Source organism: Buteo buteo, chromosome 10 (genome assembly GCF_964188355.1).
Source record: "Buteo buteo chromosome 10, bButBut1.hap1.1, whole genome shotgun sequence".
Taxonomy (NCBI): Eukaryota; Metazoa; Chordata; class Aves; order Accipitriformes; family Accipitridae; genus Buteo; species Buteo buteo.
Genome location: NC_134180.1, coordinates 41,155,539 through 41,169,779, shown reverse-complemented (window position 1 = coordinate 41,169,779; position 14,241 = coordinate 41,155,539). Strand labels below are relative to the sequence as shown.

The 14,241-nt window shown below is 42.3% G+C and overlaps 1 protein-coding gene across 12 annotated transcripts in view; it reads right to left on the bottom strand.

Annotated features, from left to right (window-relative positions):
* Nucleotides 1-14,241, bottom strand: part of NFIA (nuclear factor I A) — a 257,785-nt gene that overhangs the window by 106,867 nt on the left and 136,677 nt on the right. For 11 of the 12 annotated variants that reach the window (XM_075037240.1, XM_075037239.1, XM_075037250.1 and 8 more), the window contains exon 3: nt 12,729-12,794. The exons of the other annotated variant lie outside the window; for it this stretch is intronic. In XM_075037240.1, coding sequence (XP_074893341.1) covers nt 12,729-12,794 — 66 coding nt within the window. The remainder of the gene's footprint in view (nt 1-12,728; nt 12,795-14,241) is intronic. 12 annotated transcript variants of the gene reach the window in all.

Below are 14,241 nucleotides of genomic sequence, written 5' to 3'. Positions count from 1 at the left end.
CTTGCATTACTGAAATACAGAAAGAAAGGAGAAAATAATGATGGATGGATTTTGGAAGACTCAGAGTTCAACTCAGGATGGATGTGATCCCAACATTGCAGATTCTTATCTCATCGTAATAGGAATAGCTGAACCTCTCTTGTCTGCAAAATTAGGCAAGACATCCTGTGAGAATGGGCTCTTTTCACAGCAGTTTAGTCCCCAGACGCATAAAAGAATGAAAACAAGAAATGGAACAGAACATTTTTACTTTTGAATAACGGCTTCATTTGGGCAGTTTAGAACAAAACTTCACTGGAAGAGTTGAGGAGGAAGTTCTTGTTGCCAGTATGCCCATCCCTAGACACATTCTTCCACAGAGAACATAAACACTTCTGTAAAATGATAATTTATCTAAGAAACTCCCATTTTGTAGAAGTCGGGAGAAAAATAGAAAGGGAAGAAAGTACACGTGGGCAGTAGATACACTGTCCACTCTTCTACCCTGAAGAAATCATTCAACCAAGTCAACATGCCCTGCTAGATCCACCTTTGCTCTTGCAGCAAACTCTTTCCTTGCCTACTCTGGCTTTTCAGGATGAGCAGGAGGAGGGTGGGTGACTTCCTCTAGCAGCAGAATCTCAGGTCCAGACCAACTGCATCATTAACCTGAAACATACTGGTTTTAAACCTCCTTGAGGTTCAACAGAGAGAGATGAATTCCCAGAAGACCCAGTATCTCCACTGATTACAGAGGGAGAGTGAGGATTTTAGGTTCATAGCTGGTGCCTCATTTTAATGCCTAGTGTTAGGTGGGATGAAATCCAAGCCTTAGTCCATTTACCATGTTAGCATGGAGCTGAAAGAAAATTTGCTTTCCTCTCCATATCTTGCCACAGGCAATCTCTCTTGACATGCCATGCTTCTCTATCCTTACATTTATATCCAGCTACTTTTTTTGCTTGTTTGTTTGTTTTTTAAATTCAGAAGACTGTAAAATACAAGTATTGCTGAGTTATCCTTGTGTTCCTGTCCTTCATCTGGTTCATTTGCAGGAGGGAATAATGATCTGTCTCCAAGGTAAATTCATTACCCGGCAGATAATGCCACAGTGTTTCTGCTGCCCATTTCACAGTAAGACATTCTTTTTCAATGATGTTGCATCTCTGTTCTCGTGGGAACAGTTTACGGCTGACATAGCAATAGTAGTAATAACAACTTACATTTATATTGTACACGGGATGATCTTTACTTCTTTCTCCTTCTAACAGTGGACGGCTCCCAGTACTACTGCAAATGCATCCTTCATGGCCATGACAGACAGAAATCTGGATTCACTAATACTGGGCTGCCTCATTCCTCAGCTGTTTGCGCAGGTCATCATATCCTTTCCAGCCCCTTTTATTATTGCTTTAAATTGAGCTGTGGGCCACTACCATACCACTGCTCTGAGCCTTCCCTCACAAAAATCTGTGGGGTTCCCCTCCTGCCTCAAAACCACAGCCACCTCAGTCCATCAAGCTGCTGTCCATCCTCTCCTGCTTCCCACCTCTTCCCTTCCTCCTGCAGCTCAAGCTATGGCATGCTCTGCTGTACGATAAAATTGGCTCCCCTCTGTATGGCGTGGGGGACACGGCTAGCTCGCTGCATTCTGCTATTGGAAACTTCCTGAAAGCGAATTCCCTGATTTTTAAGGACTTTGAGATATAACATGTGGGAAAATTGCAGGTGGTCTGCACTGCAAAGCTGGTCAGGTGGGGACACCCTCCCAAACACCAGCAGGTTTTCAGATGGGGATGCAGCTGTCAAAGAGCCTTCTGTTACAGATAAGATTTTAAGAGTAAGGAACTGAAGTAGAAAAATAACAGGGACAGACGTCTAGATTCTCTCTGAGTGAGTGTTACAAGCTACGTAAGTATTCCTCCTTTATGATCGTAGGAGAAGAAATGCCAGCAAACGGTTTAGCCCACCGCGGTCTGAAAGATGGTCTTGACACCCCTGTGCCTGACTAGTAGGAAACTGCTGGCCCATACCCTGGCTCACTGCACCACCAAAGCACCACTTCTCCCTCTGCCACCCAGTGCTCCAGTGGACTGGGGCGGGGGGGACTGCTGGGGGGTGACGTGGCAGTGAGCCCACGGGAGGGCACACCGCAGCCAGGGGTTGGGGTGCTGGCCATGCGTTCTGCAAAGGCCGGAGAGAGGGAAGAAACCTATCTGAATCCCCGGTAGCAGCCCTATGATTTTCTTGTGCCTCCTTTTGCCAGTGACAGGAGCGAGGTGCCGGCTCCTCATCTGAGAGTGTGGCTTGCAGCAGATCCCCTTGCTTCAAGTACGAGTGAGGGAGGGTGGGAGGTAATGATTAGAGACACTCTAAAATGATTACATTAATTGAATCTTATGAAAATGGAAAACAATGGCAGCGTGTAATAATAAAAACCCACTATAACCACATACATCTCTTGTTTACTAGTAAGTGCTTCACTGACTACAGATTTACTCTGGGGCACAGCAGGAAACTTTTCTCCTTTAAATTTAATCAGCTCTTTCTTGCCCTCACCCCCCCCTTCCAGAGAAAAATACCAGCTATCAGATCAGTGTTTCCCATCCACTCCTAAGACTCCTCAGTACAGTGCCTGGAGGTGATAGTGTGAACTCACTCAAGAATGTGAAGGCATTTTATAAATCATTTGGTTTCAGCAGGAGGGGGAGAAAGGGAGAAGGCAGAGGGATGATATAGTTTACAGCACATAACTCGGCAGTAACTCCCAACTGTCAAACTTCAGCATTTTCTTCAGTTGCAACAGTGGTTAACAAAAAAATGTTAAGACAGCAGACATGAAATGCACATAGTAAGCAGCACATTTAATCAACTGGCACCTTTCTACCACCCCCCGCCCAAAATCTATCTGGACACTATCACAACCCAGAAAAAAAGTTGTATAGCTGAAGATATGGCACTGACGGGAGAAAAAGGAGCAGAAAAGAATAGCATGAACTGCTGTAAACAACTTGCGGCGCCTTTTGTGTGCAAAATAACAATAGCAGAGTTAAAGGAGTATGTTTACAAGTGTGGCTCGTTCGCCTCACCTTCCTCCTGCCCCCTTTTGCCACGCTCACCAAGTTGCTCCTGGGAAAATATTTGTGAACCATTGCAAATAGTCTCCTTCTCACTTTCCAAGAAACAGATCTGGTATTTTTCCATTTCAGTCACACTAGGGCCAGGCTTCAGAGGGGATTTTATTCTCGCAGCTCTGTGAGAGTCACCCTAAACTTTCTTTCCATTTCCTATCTAGCAACTTTTGCAATTAAAAAGTAGTATTTGCAAATAAAAAATAGTATCTGATTAGCTACAGAAGTGATGAGGCTTTTTCTGGGAGCCTGGTCTCCCCAAAGTGCCCTCCCTTGACAACAGCAATGGTCCAGCATACAGCTTTCAGGAGCTGTGCCTTGCTCTTCATGTGCCTTTCTTTGCTTATGTACACAACTTCAGATTTACAAAATTAAGGCTACATGGAAAGCACCTGATTAACCCATGAATCTGCAGCATACACAGATATATAGATTTCTTCTGAATGTACAAACCGAATATGAGTATGAAGGTTGGAATACATTTGAATGAAAATCACCTTGTACCTGTAAAACCAGGTATGATTCATCCAGGCACGATACCACACACAGAAACCAGAGGAAGGTGTGAACTAACAACATACATTTTCGTAGGGTATATATATATATTTGGAAAGGCCTAGAGTCAACAGAATACCTCCTGCATTGGTCAGGAAGTCAGAACAAAAGAACACATGAGCGCGAGTGAGAAAGCATGATCCCTTATCGCAGCTCTCAGCAGTGGCCCCGTGCTACACTGACATTCACGGCCGAATGAACCAAGCTCTGGCCGAAGCAGCAGAGGTTTAGGTGCCGACGGTCCCAAATACAGTGAAGGGTAAGCGAGTACGCAGGAGGAAAAATACAGTTTGTTACGAAGGTCCAGGCTGGCTGTGACTCGAATCGTGGGGGACCTCTGATGCTCTGGGTGGACTTGTTGAGCATCAGAAAGACGTTCCCCCTCGGCTGCCGGAGACAGGCAGTCTGCCACCCGCCAACACGCCGCCGCCTCCACCTCAAGCGGGAGAGAAGGACGCTGCGGCCAGCCGGCAAACGCTGCCTTCAGCCCCTTCTGTCTCCCGCAGCTTGCACAGGGAGAGAGCCAGCGCTTCACCAGCTCACCTGCAGAGCACAGCTCCCCGCACACATTTTTAACTTCCAGTAGTTTGACCACAGAGGGCAAAATTTTGGCCGGGGAGTGCTTCCGATCACATGAGAGCAGCGGCGAGTCAGGCTGGATTTTGCTGTTGCGATCTCTGAGTGGAAGGCTCCCACTCACTTCAACAGCCGACTGGCACTGCTGCAAAGAGACACTACCTAAATAGATGTGAAGTAATGAATACTTCGGATAAGCGACTGATTTCAGAGTGTGCTTTTATCCACAGGCCCTGTATTTATAGTTCAAGCCTTTTCAATTAATACGCACACCCTAAAAGAATTAAACTACTAATTATCACATTTTACTGTGGTTCACAGAACTTTCATCAGATCTAGTAAATGAAATCACGAGTTCAGCAGAAGAAGCTTTACTGCGCCAAATTATGTCAAGGGTATATCATGTTGATAATAAAAGATCACTTGGTTGGAAGCCTAACCTAGAAGGTTGGGGAGGCGTAAAAAGTTCACATTTTGGATCATGCAGCTCTGGTGTGGGCGTTTTGTATTTTTTTTTCTTGGTTATTGTGGAAGGCAATTTTCCTGCAAGTAAAATTTTCCCTTTGTCTTACATTACAGGCATTAGGAAATTCTTACATTGAAAGACAAATAGATAGGTTTGGGGTTTTGTTTTGCAAGTTAGGCCTTGGCATTGCATTCTCTTCCCACTAATAAACTCCCCTCTCTACTGGACAGAAAATTAAAACGATGCCCATACCACAAATAAACATCTTTCCCTAAGTGCCCAGCTTCTTGGTGGGCAAGCATGGTATTCAAAAGCATCCTTCAGCCTGTGGTCTGCTCAGGCAGTAGCAATTACTCTGATGCAACTCAACTCTCAGCTGTTAATTAAACAGCAAGTCTCTCAAGAAGACATACGAAGAAAAAAAGGTTGTAGCGAAAACTGGAGATCGCTCACAGCTCCAGCAGTCTTTCCCAGGACCCCAGGAGGACTGGCTAAAGTTAGCACCGAGGCACCTCTCAACATGCAAAGGTGGGACATGGGTAGAAGGGGCCGGCATGGGGCCAGCACCCTGCCATGGCTGCCTGCCCCCAGCCCCGCGCTGCAGCAGAGGAGGGGACAGCAACCTGGCACTGCTGCGGGGCAAAAAAAAAAGCCTTGGCCCTGCAGATCCGAGGGAGGGAAACTCACCTCGCCGAGGCACGGGAGCTTCCTAGGAGGGGGCTCCTGGCCAGCCCATTTCCAAGCTGCCCTCTAGATGGCCCTTGCTGTTATCTTGCAGATAAATGTATACGGAAAGGAATGGAACGGAGCAACAGAATAAAAATATATTTTGAAATGACTTAGAATAATCGCAGCTGTATTTATGCACCTTATCCACTGGGAAGGTTCATTGCCTTTTTCCTGTACACACATATGGAGAAATAAAAATATATACTCTAGCCACATTTTTATTTCTCCTTTCCTTTGCAGCATTCAGCCACTCCAAGTGTAATGAACGTTTCATGTCTTTCAAGCACTGCTTTGTCATGCTATAAGCATTCATTTCATGCTTTGAATATTTCCTGTCATACTCGCCTTGGATGAATTTTTTGTGGGAATGCTTTGCTTGTGAAGGTTAATGGTTAGCAGCAGTGAAAACTGAAGTCCCCTGTCAATCCTCAAGTCTCAAACGCTGCAGGTCACTGATGAGAAAGGCTCTCCACTCGGCCAGAGCAGAGGCTGCAGAACTGACCCTGATTGACGACTGCGTATCTTGCCCAATTGACAGTCAACACCCTTCGCTGTTGCCATCACAGGGTCCCCTCAAGAGAGTGCCAGCTACTGATAAGCAGGCTAAATCCTGAGCCTAGCAGAGGACCCGCTAAATCCTGGAAATGTTGTAACCGTGCCTCACAATCTGGACCACAAAATCTTTTGACTTCAAGCGCAAATCTCAAAGAAAATGTGGTAATATAGGAAAAAATGGTGTTTTCTTTCCTAATCATTCAGATGCTTCTTCATGACGATCATGAAACTGGCTGGGAAATACAGCTGGATGCTGCAAAGTTTCAGTTCTAGACTATTATGATTAAAATACTGTATTTCTAGTTCTTGTTGGAATCTATCTGTAATGAAATAAGATGAAAAAAATGCAAGATTAAATCACACACAAGTTAAATTTATAACCAGACATATCTGCTTTTGTTTCCTTGGGAAACGCTGGCTCTCAGAACTGCCTACACGCACTCTCCCTCAGGGGGTGATGAAACACAGGTTGGACCTCATCAGACCTTCGTCAGCTGATGGGTCCTGTTAGGGTCAACAGCCGATTCTGTCCAGCCCGCAGGAAGGCAGAAGAGACCAGCCCCACAAGGGCTCCCCTGCTCGGCCAGAGCTTTCAAGCCTGGACAAAGTTGCCCATTGCTGTTCCCAGCAGACAACGTGATCCATAAGGGTGCAAATCCATTCAGAATTTGGTCCTGGCGAGTTACAAAGGTGCAAACAAGCTGACATCAGCAGGAGCTTTGACTTCAGTGCCAGCTATGAGATTCCTTATTGAAAATGCTAAGGGCTTTTTTTTTAAAGCTTTTTCTGAAGCAAAGTTAATTTTAGATTAGTCCCTCAGGCTGTGATAACTCCTCAGTGTTGCTCTGTAAACAAGAGAGGAGAGTCTTCTTGCATTTATAAGATTCTGATGCAAATGATCCCATGAACAAGAACACTAATAAAAGCTGCTGTTACTGCATTACCCTGTTTGCAACTGTAACTGATAGAAAACTTTCTCTGCAAGGCTTGGTTATCTGCTGCAAATGAGGTGTTTCAGGAATGTCAGTCATTTGAGACGGTGTCCTTTCTAACAGTACCAGTTTCAGCATTGTGTGTTCAGAGAACTGCTCATGCCTGTGCACTCCTCAGGAGGGAATTAAGGGGCCTATCCAAGGACAGCTGATCCTCCAGACACCTCAAGTCCTGCTGCACTTGCAGCACCTCCTTGGTGAGTAAGTGTAAAGCTGGTTGGCATCAAGTTCAGTCACAACAGAGAGCCGCAAGGCAGCTGGACTCCACCTGAAGTAGTGGAGATGGGAGGTTAGCTGTGGCCTGAGAAGAAGGGATGGCCTTGGAAGGCAGTACATGCCTACTAGTTAAAAATTTGGCTGTTGAAGGGATCGGAGGTCTCTCAGCTACCATTTAACTTACAACGTAGTTGAGTGGTGGGGATAACCACAGAGAACAACTACATTTTCTGCCCCTCTCAGCTTGCACAGTGAACTCTGCATTCGAGAAGAGTGCCTAACCCTCGGGCCAGGCGGGCACCACTTCCACTGGCTGAAGCTACCCCACTGCATGGAACAAGAATGCCAGGTTTGGGGACCAGACAGAAAGCGTACAAAAGGGAGCTGGACTCTGCAGCCTGTTAGTTAAGGCAGAGAGGTCTTTCCACAAGCTGCTTTTGCATTTTACCAGGTTGCGCATAATCCCCTCCTTCCTTGCAGCCAAAGCTGCATTACGCCTGCCATGACCAGCCTTGCCTAGAGAAGAAGAAAAGGAAACTTTTCTTTGCATATGTTCCCACTATTGCCTTCTCTTTCCCGCACAGCTTGAGGACCAGAATTTCTTCCTTCATGTTTTTAGGCATGGAAAAGTAAGCATATACTTAAACATTTTTTTAAGGTTTAATACTCAAGTCCAGCCCTACTTAAGCAAAGAATTCACAGATGATATTTACAAGTCCAGTGTAATTACTGCAGGGTTGAAAAACGAGTTCTGTGAGTTACGGTACATCATTGTTTTTCTTTTTTCTTTTTTTTTTAATGTTACAAAGAACAATGTGCCTTTCATTTCCTGCAGTGCTGTTAAGGTACTTGCAGCTCAAAGCAGCAAGAATACATTAAAACTAAAAAGCATTTGGTTTGGGCATTAAACATTTTTATTTTTTAGATAAATGCCTCTCCCTCTACAGAAATTGTTTGAGCAATGAATTTGGCACACATTTGTAATCAGCTGTAATAATGAATGCTGTCTTGCTTACTTGAAATGGGAGAATTTACCAACTTCTTTAAAAAGAATTTGCTAATCTACAATTAAAGTGGTGTGCTACCAACTTTGAATTATCAAATCACAATACCACATGCTCGAGAGACATCAGTTGTCTGTAGAAATGACACAGCATTCTTCTGCTTTACACAGCACACTTCATGTGTACCTTTACACTGCAGTTATTAATTCTCCAGGACTACCACATCAAACACAAACATTGCCTGGTGGATGTCTGACATCCATTTACTGACAGCAGTAACACAGTACTGTACCACAATTATTAACCAGTTTGTGCTACACCCTCCTTGCCTTTCTCCAGAGTTAAACTGCTGGAGCAGAGCAGGATTTGACTTTTAATATTCAATGAATCTCTGAAAGCTAGAATCACAAATATCCCCACTTTGCAGACAAAAAGACTGAAAAGTTTTCCTACAAAAGTTTAAAATAATCCTACTTACAAAAAGAAAATCTCTCCGATAGCCGTTTCCACGACTGAAAGAGAGAATAAAAGCCCTAGAGAGAGTCCACGGCAGTGCTGAGCTGGGAATTCAGTTGTTCCTGATCCCCAGGCATGCAGTCACTTCACTACATCAGACTAGCCATTTTGTCATTCTCAGTTCACTGAAAACTAGTTTGTTTATAAAATACAACACCAAACCAGTGCATTTAACAAGCTTTTAAAATCAATAACCTTTTTTTTTGATTGGGTGAATTGCAAAATCTCTTTGCGGTGCCAACTGAAATGAAGCTTTTACATACCATTAGGCAACTACAAAAGTGGGGAATTTTCCACACGGGTGTTCCACCCAGCTGGTCAGAAAAAAACCTCATTTGAGCAAAATATCAGGACATCGGAACACGTTCCTGCCTTTCAAAAGAAGTTGCTGGTCTCTTTCATCATCCCTCCTGCAAATTTCCTCACCCACATAACAAACAGACAAATTCCGGGTTTGCTTCCTCTCCTCGAGAAGCTCTTTCCCATGCTAATGGACCTGAGAGACAGCAGCACCGTGCACACCATTCGGTTACACGTTAGCTTTACCCCTCGTTCCAGGACAAGACATCTGGACCTTGGACCATGGATGCACAAACGAACCCTGTCTCGCCTGCATGTTTGCTTTTCATGACCATTATGCTGGATCTCTCTCTCTTTCTCTAGAAAAAAAAAAATTCTGTAAATTTTTGCAGTAGTGATCATGTAAGTGACTGCCTGAAAACTACTGTGGTCTAATGAAGGCTGAAGAAAAGGCTAGAGTTGGTGTTAAAGCCACCACTGAGAGCAGAAGATGTCACCATCTTCTCTCTCTGTGATGATTCTGCTCCAGAAAATGCAACTGTAAAGCCCACTAGAAAAAAGGAGTGGCTCTAAAAAAGAAAAGCTTTTTTTCCCATGAACTTCACTTTATGAAGGTTAGACATAGAGGCTTTCCAAAATAACACATACAATTTAGAATGATAAATTAAAATCTGTAGTAGGAGGCCTTCTTTTTCAGGGCTGTATAGTTGACCCTTTTGAACCTACATTACTCAAGGTATGCAAAATATATGTGTATAATAAATAGCTCTAGAATTTATGGAGTGGAACAGAAAGGATATTAACAGGCAAGTAGAGAGGCTGTATAACCCTCACAAGGCTTTTAAAGATTTATTTTTTTTAAATGAAGGAATGCATGCATGTAAAAGGTAGTACTTAATCGATACACTCCTTTGTGCCTTTCAGAAAGACGCAAAATTATCCCAAATCTGCCCTCAATCTGGTCATTCTGCTGTTAGCATCAGTGGGAATAAGATTATTCACAATACTATTTTTCTTTGATTTCAGAAAAAAAATTCTCTCTGTGTGGGCTCATTCCCACTCTCAGTAAAATCAATTACGAGACTCCCATTGACTCTGGAGGGATTTGGATCAGGCCCTGTGGAAGTGGGTCTACAGCAAGTGTAGAACAACGCAGTTAATATGATTTATTGTGTCCGTTTCTGTGCGTGCAGTTTTTCATTTTCTAAAGCCTGCAGTTTTGCTTTCATCCTCACGTTCAGTAGATAAGAGCTGCAGATCTGTGTTGATCTACACACTGGGTACACTGCAAGCTGGGGGTTGTGTGTGCTGAGAATGAGCTCAGCGTCTGCCCAGGGGGAGCAACCCCTTTAGGGCCAACAGACTGCATTAGATGCATTTGTAAAGAAAATCTCCCACACAGGCACAGCAAAAGGTGTGTAATCAGTTAGGAGGCTTCTGCTGTGGTGGGGAAAAATACCCTTTAGTAAAACCGAGAAAAAGAAAAATCCTTTTCCTGTTTATTAAAAAAAAGTACCTTTTGCAGGTCACCAGTAAAGTTCCAAGAATTCACTAAAAGCTTGTTTTACAAGGAAGACTTAGGCTCCAAATCAGAGATATTTAATTTCACTAGGCTCTTACAGATTTTACATTATTAAACACCAACATTGCTGCTTTTCGGGGCGGTTGTTGAGTAACAGGCTTCCTTAAGACTAAGAAACTGCAGGGTAAGAAGAACTGTGGTTTAATAGCTGTGAAAGAATATTATCCAAACATGAAATAATAACATGCTTGGTGCCTAATACATTCTAAATTAAAATATGATTTAATAAACATAGGCAACATATTCCCCACAAAAAAAAAATAGCAGAATTGGCAGAACAAAAATCACAGTTTAGTCATTTCTTCTCTTAACCTCGCCATCCTTTGGCTACAAATTAGAATTTCTGTGAACAGGTTTGATAAGGGAAATTAGGCACTGTCTTTCAGAAAAAACAGAAATGTTTTAGGATGGTATGTTTAGAGATGAGCAGCACAAAATCTATCAAAATATGAAACCTTTCATACTTCAATGGGAAGGAAATACAGGAACCCCCAAAGCCAAAATCTTCCCAGCCCAATGAGCCCCATGTTCTATGTCCTATGATATATGCTAGTATTTTAAAGTTTTTTTATGTACCTAAACCTCTTCTTCTTCCCTTAATACTATCTGCTGTTTAAACCCTGATCCACATGCAGTCCGGATGTGAATGCAGCCCTTCAACCTCACTCCCACTTGCAGCTTGTTTGGTTGCTAATAAAGTCCCTGAAACACACACTGAACATATATACAGCTCCAGGGATTTGAGGCAAAAGCAGTTAGTTGCTCTATGAAAGGGCAATCACAGTTGTATTATTTTAGATACAATATTTCTACATGAGATAGACTTGCGTATCCCCCAAATGGTGACAGGTTTTAGAGACATAAGTCCTTCACACAAATTCTTTTCTGTGTATGCACAGTAGACCCCAGTACAGTGGATCCCCCATCAACATTTAGGTCTTATAAAAAAAAATCTGGTTATGGATAAAAGAAGTCAAGAAAAACTATTAATAATAATCACTTTCACTTTTGGAGACAGTATTTCTAAGTTCTAAATATAAGCAGTAAAACAAAACTCAGTTGCTGATGGGCCAACAAAAATTGTTGAGGTCTACCTCACTTAAACATAAAAAGGAAGAGAAGCTGTTCCCTCACACACATACTTAGGCTTTCGCATACAGTCCCTACAGAAATTCACTATTATTGAACGAATTTTTTTCAGGCTGCTTTACAAAGCAAGCCATTGGTTCAGTAGAAGCTATTGCTTCTACTTTAAAACTATCCCAGTTCAAAGAGTATTAGGGTTCCCAAAAGTCACAGTCCTGCTGCTACTTCCACATAAGCTCAAGCCACTGCCAACTGAAACAATGATATTGCGAACATACGGAGAAGAAGGAGCCACAAGCTCTAGCTGAGCCTCCCTGACCTGCTTACCCATAGTATCTACAACCTTTAAAGCACGCCAGTGAAAAAATACAGACAACGCCGGTAGCACCTGTATCAGTCCCGCAGTGGGTACCTGCCGGAGTAGCTGGTACGTTTATAGGTGTGCAGTCCTGCCCTGAAACGGCAATGTTTAGGAGCGTTGCTGCTCAGTTTTGCTTAGCAGATTTTTGCAGTAGAGAACGGGTCGGCAGAAACATATTTCAAAGCAACCATTTTGTTTCGCGGGACTATCTGAGATCCTGCACTCTAAAATGATGGCTGGCTACATACCGAAAGTTAGGTACTTCAGTGTGTCATGTGAGAGCATCAATAAACAAAATGAAGTTAAAAGCACATAGATAAAAATGAAAGCGATGAAGCACACACCCCTAGGGGGTCATGACTCACGGCCCAGGGATTGAAAGCCTTTGCTACGGTGGAATAAGGATAAGGGTTGCATACAGCAGGCTCTTTAATGGCATGTCCCTAATTAAAATAATTTTTAAAGGAAAAAAATGTCTCTCTGCAGGACTGGAGAAACAAATGCTACCTTAGATTAGTGAAACAGTAGCATTTTAACTATGAGGAGAGTACACAACCTATTTGTAGGTATCCCATGTCAATTATTCTGAATAATCTTTTTATATTAGACATAGGAAAAAAATCTTTATAAATATGGGCTGTTTTAATATCCCAAAGCAGGAGCAGCAGGTAAGAACTTACCATTTTCTGGCTGGTCCTTAATATCAGCTTCACTTGGCTGGCTGGGACTTTCAGATTGACTTGAATCTGAAAAACATAAAATACAGCCAAAAATTACAGGGTCTGCTGTGGAAAATAGATCAGAGGCGCCAGACTTCCTCAAAAGGCTGAGAGTACAAACTAAGGACAGGAGTGTTGCACTAGGACATGATAATGCAAAAGTCCTGTGCCTAGGTAATATTTTTGCTAGAAAAAAAAAGGGAATCTTGTTTACGGCACTACACAGAGTGCTTGGTGTGTGTGTGTTAGCATAAATTAAGCTTTGAGAATCCTTCTTTTTAGAGAAGGCATATTTAAACTACTCTCCTACATGTTTTTTATAATGCAGCCTCTATGTTGTATACAAACCAGAGCCTTAATCCAACACATAGTAAAGTCTCAAAACATATTTTCAAGCAGGCTTATAAAGGTAACTAAGCAACACTACAAAGTCGTGGAGATTGTTGTCTACACATTTCTGGAACGAAATCTGCAAAACTGATAGAAGAGCTGATTTTCATCATAACTTTCACAGTGGTTACAGTACTATGAGATCACTGAAATGTACAGCGTTGTCCCTGATTTGCAGTGGTATAAATGAGACCAGATACTGGATGAACTACTTTAGAACTTGTGCAAATAACGGGTCCTACAAACTCCCAGCTAACAGTCTCCAACGAACACAATTTATTTGCCTAAAATAATAAAATAACCTATAAAAGGATATGTGTAAATATAATTTTTTTGCATTTTTTACACATTATTAACTCTAGTTTATGTGAAGATGATCACTCTTTCGTTCAAAAATTATTCTTAGTAGAAGCTTTAGTCAAATAGCATTTTCCTTCTTAATTATTTCTATCACTATGAATTGGGAAAAAAAGGTCCCTTTTCACCTGTGTGGAAAAATATTTTTTAAAAAAATCCCTCAAATTACTTTTTTTGCAATAAATACAAATAGAAAAAGATTTCTCCCCCCCCCCCCCGAAATTCTTCTGTAACTTATTGATCCCATTAAAAAAAGTTTTTGCTGTGAAACAAAACTTAGGAAATGAAACCACTTGCCACTGCATCAAAACCACCCCCAATCGTGGCAAACCTATTTTCTGACTTCACCTTGACTTTGCAGAGTTTAGAATTAGCTGTCTGAAATTTGACCACATTTCAGTGAGAAGTCAATGCAAGATCAAAAGGTCATGACACTTAACTGTGATTAAATTGAAAATCTTACTTCTATTGCAACAGAGTGATAACACCACCCCTTCTTTTTCTTTGAGGTATTAATAGCGCTGGAAGAAGCAGTACTACTAGTGACCTTGGGTCAAGCAATGCTAATTTATTGCTTTAAAAAGGTTCCTTGCTTTTAAGCAAATGAAGATTTTAATTACTGCAGAGCACTATAAAGAAAATGCCTATTTTAAATATTCAAATTTTTTTTTACCTGCTGACTGTATGCATTAGGTATCATTCAGAAGCTTAGAGGACAATCTTGTAT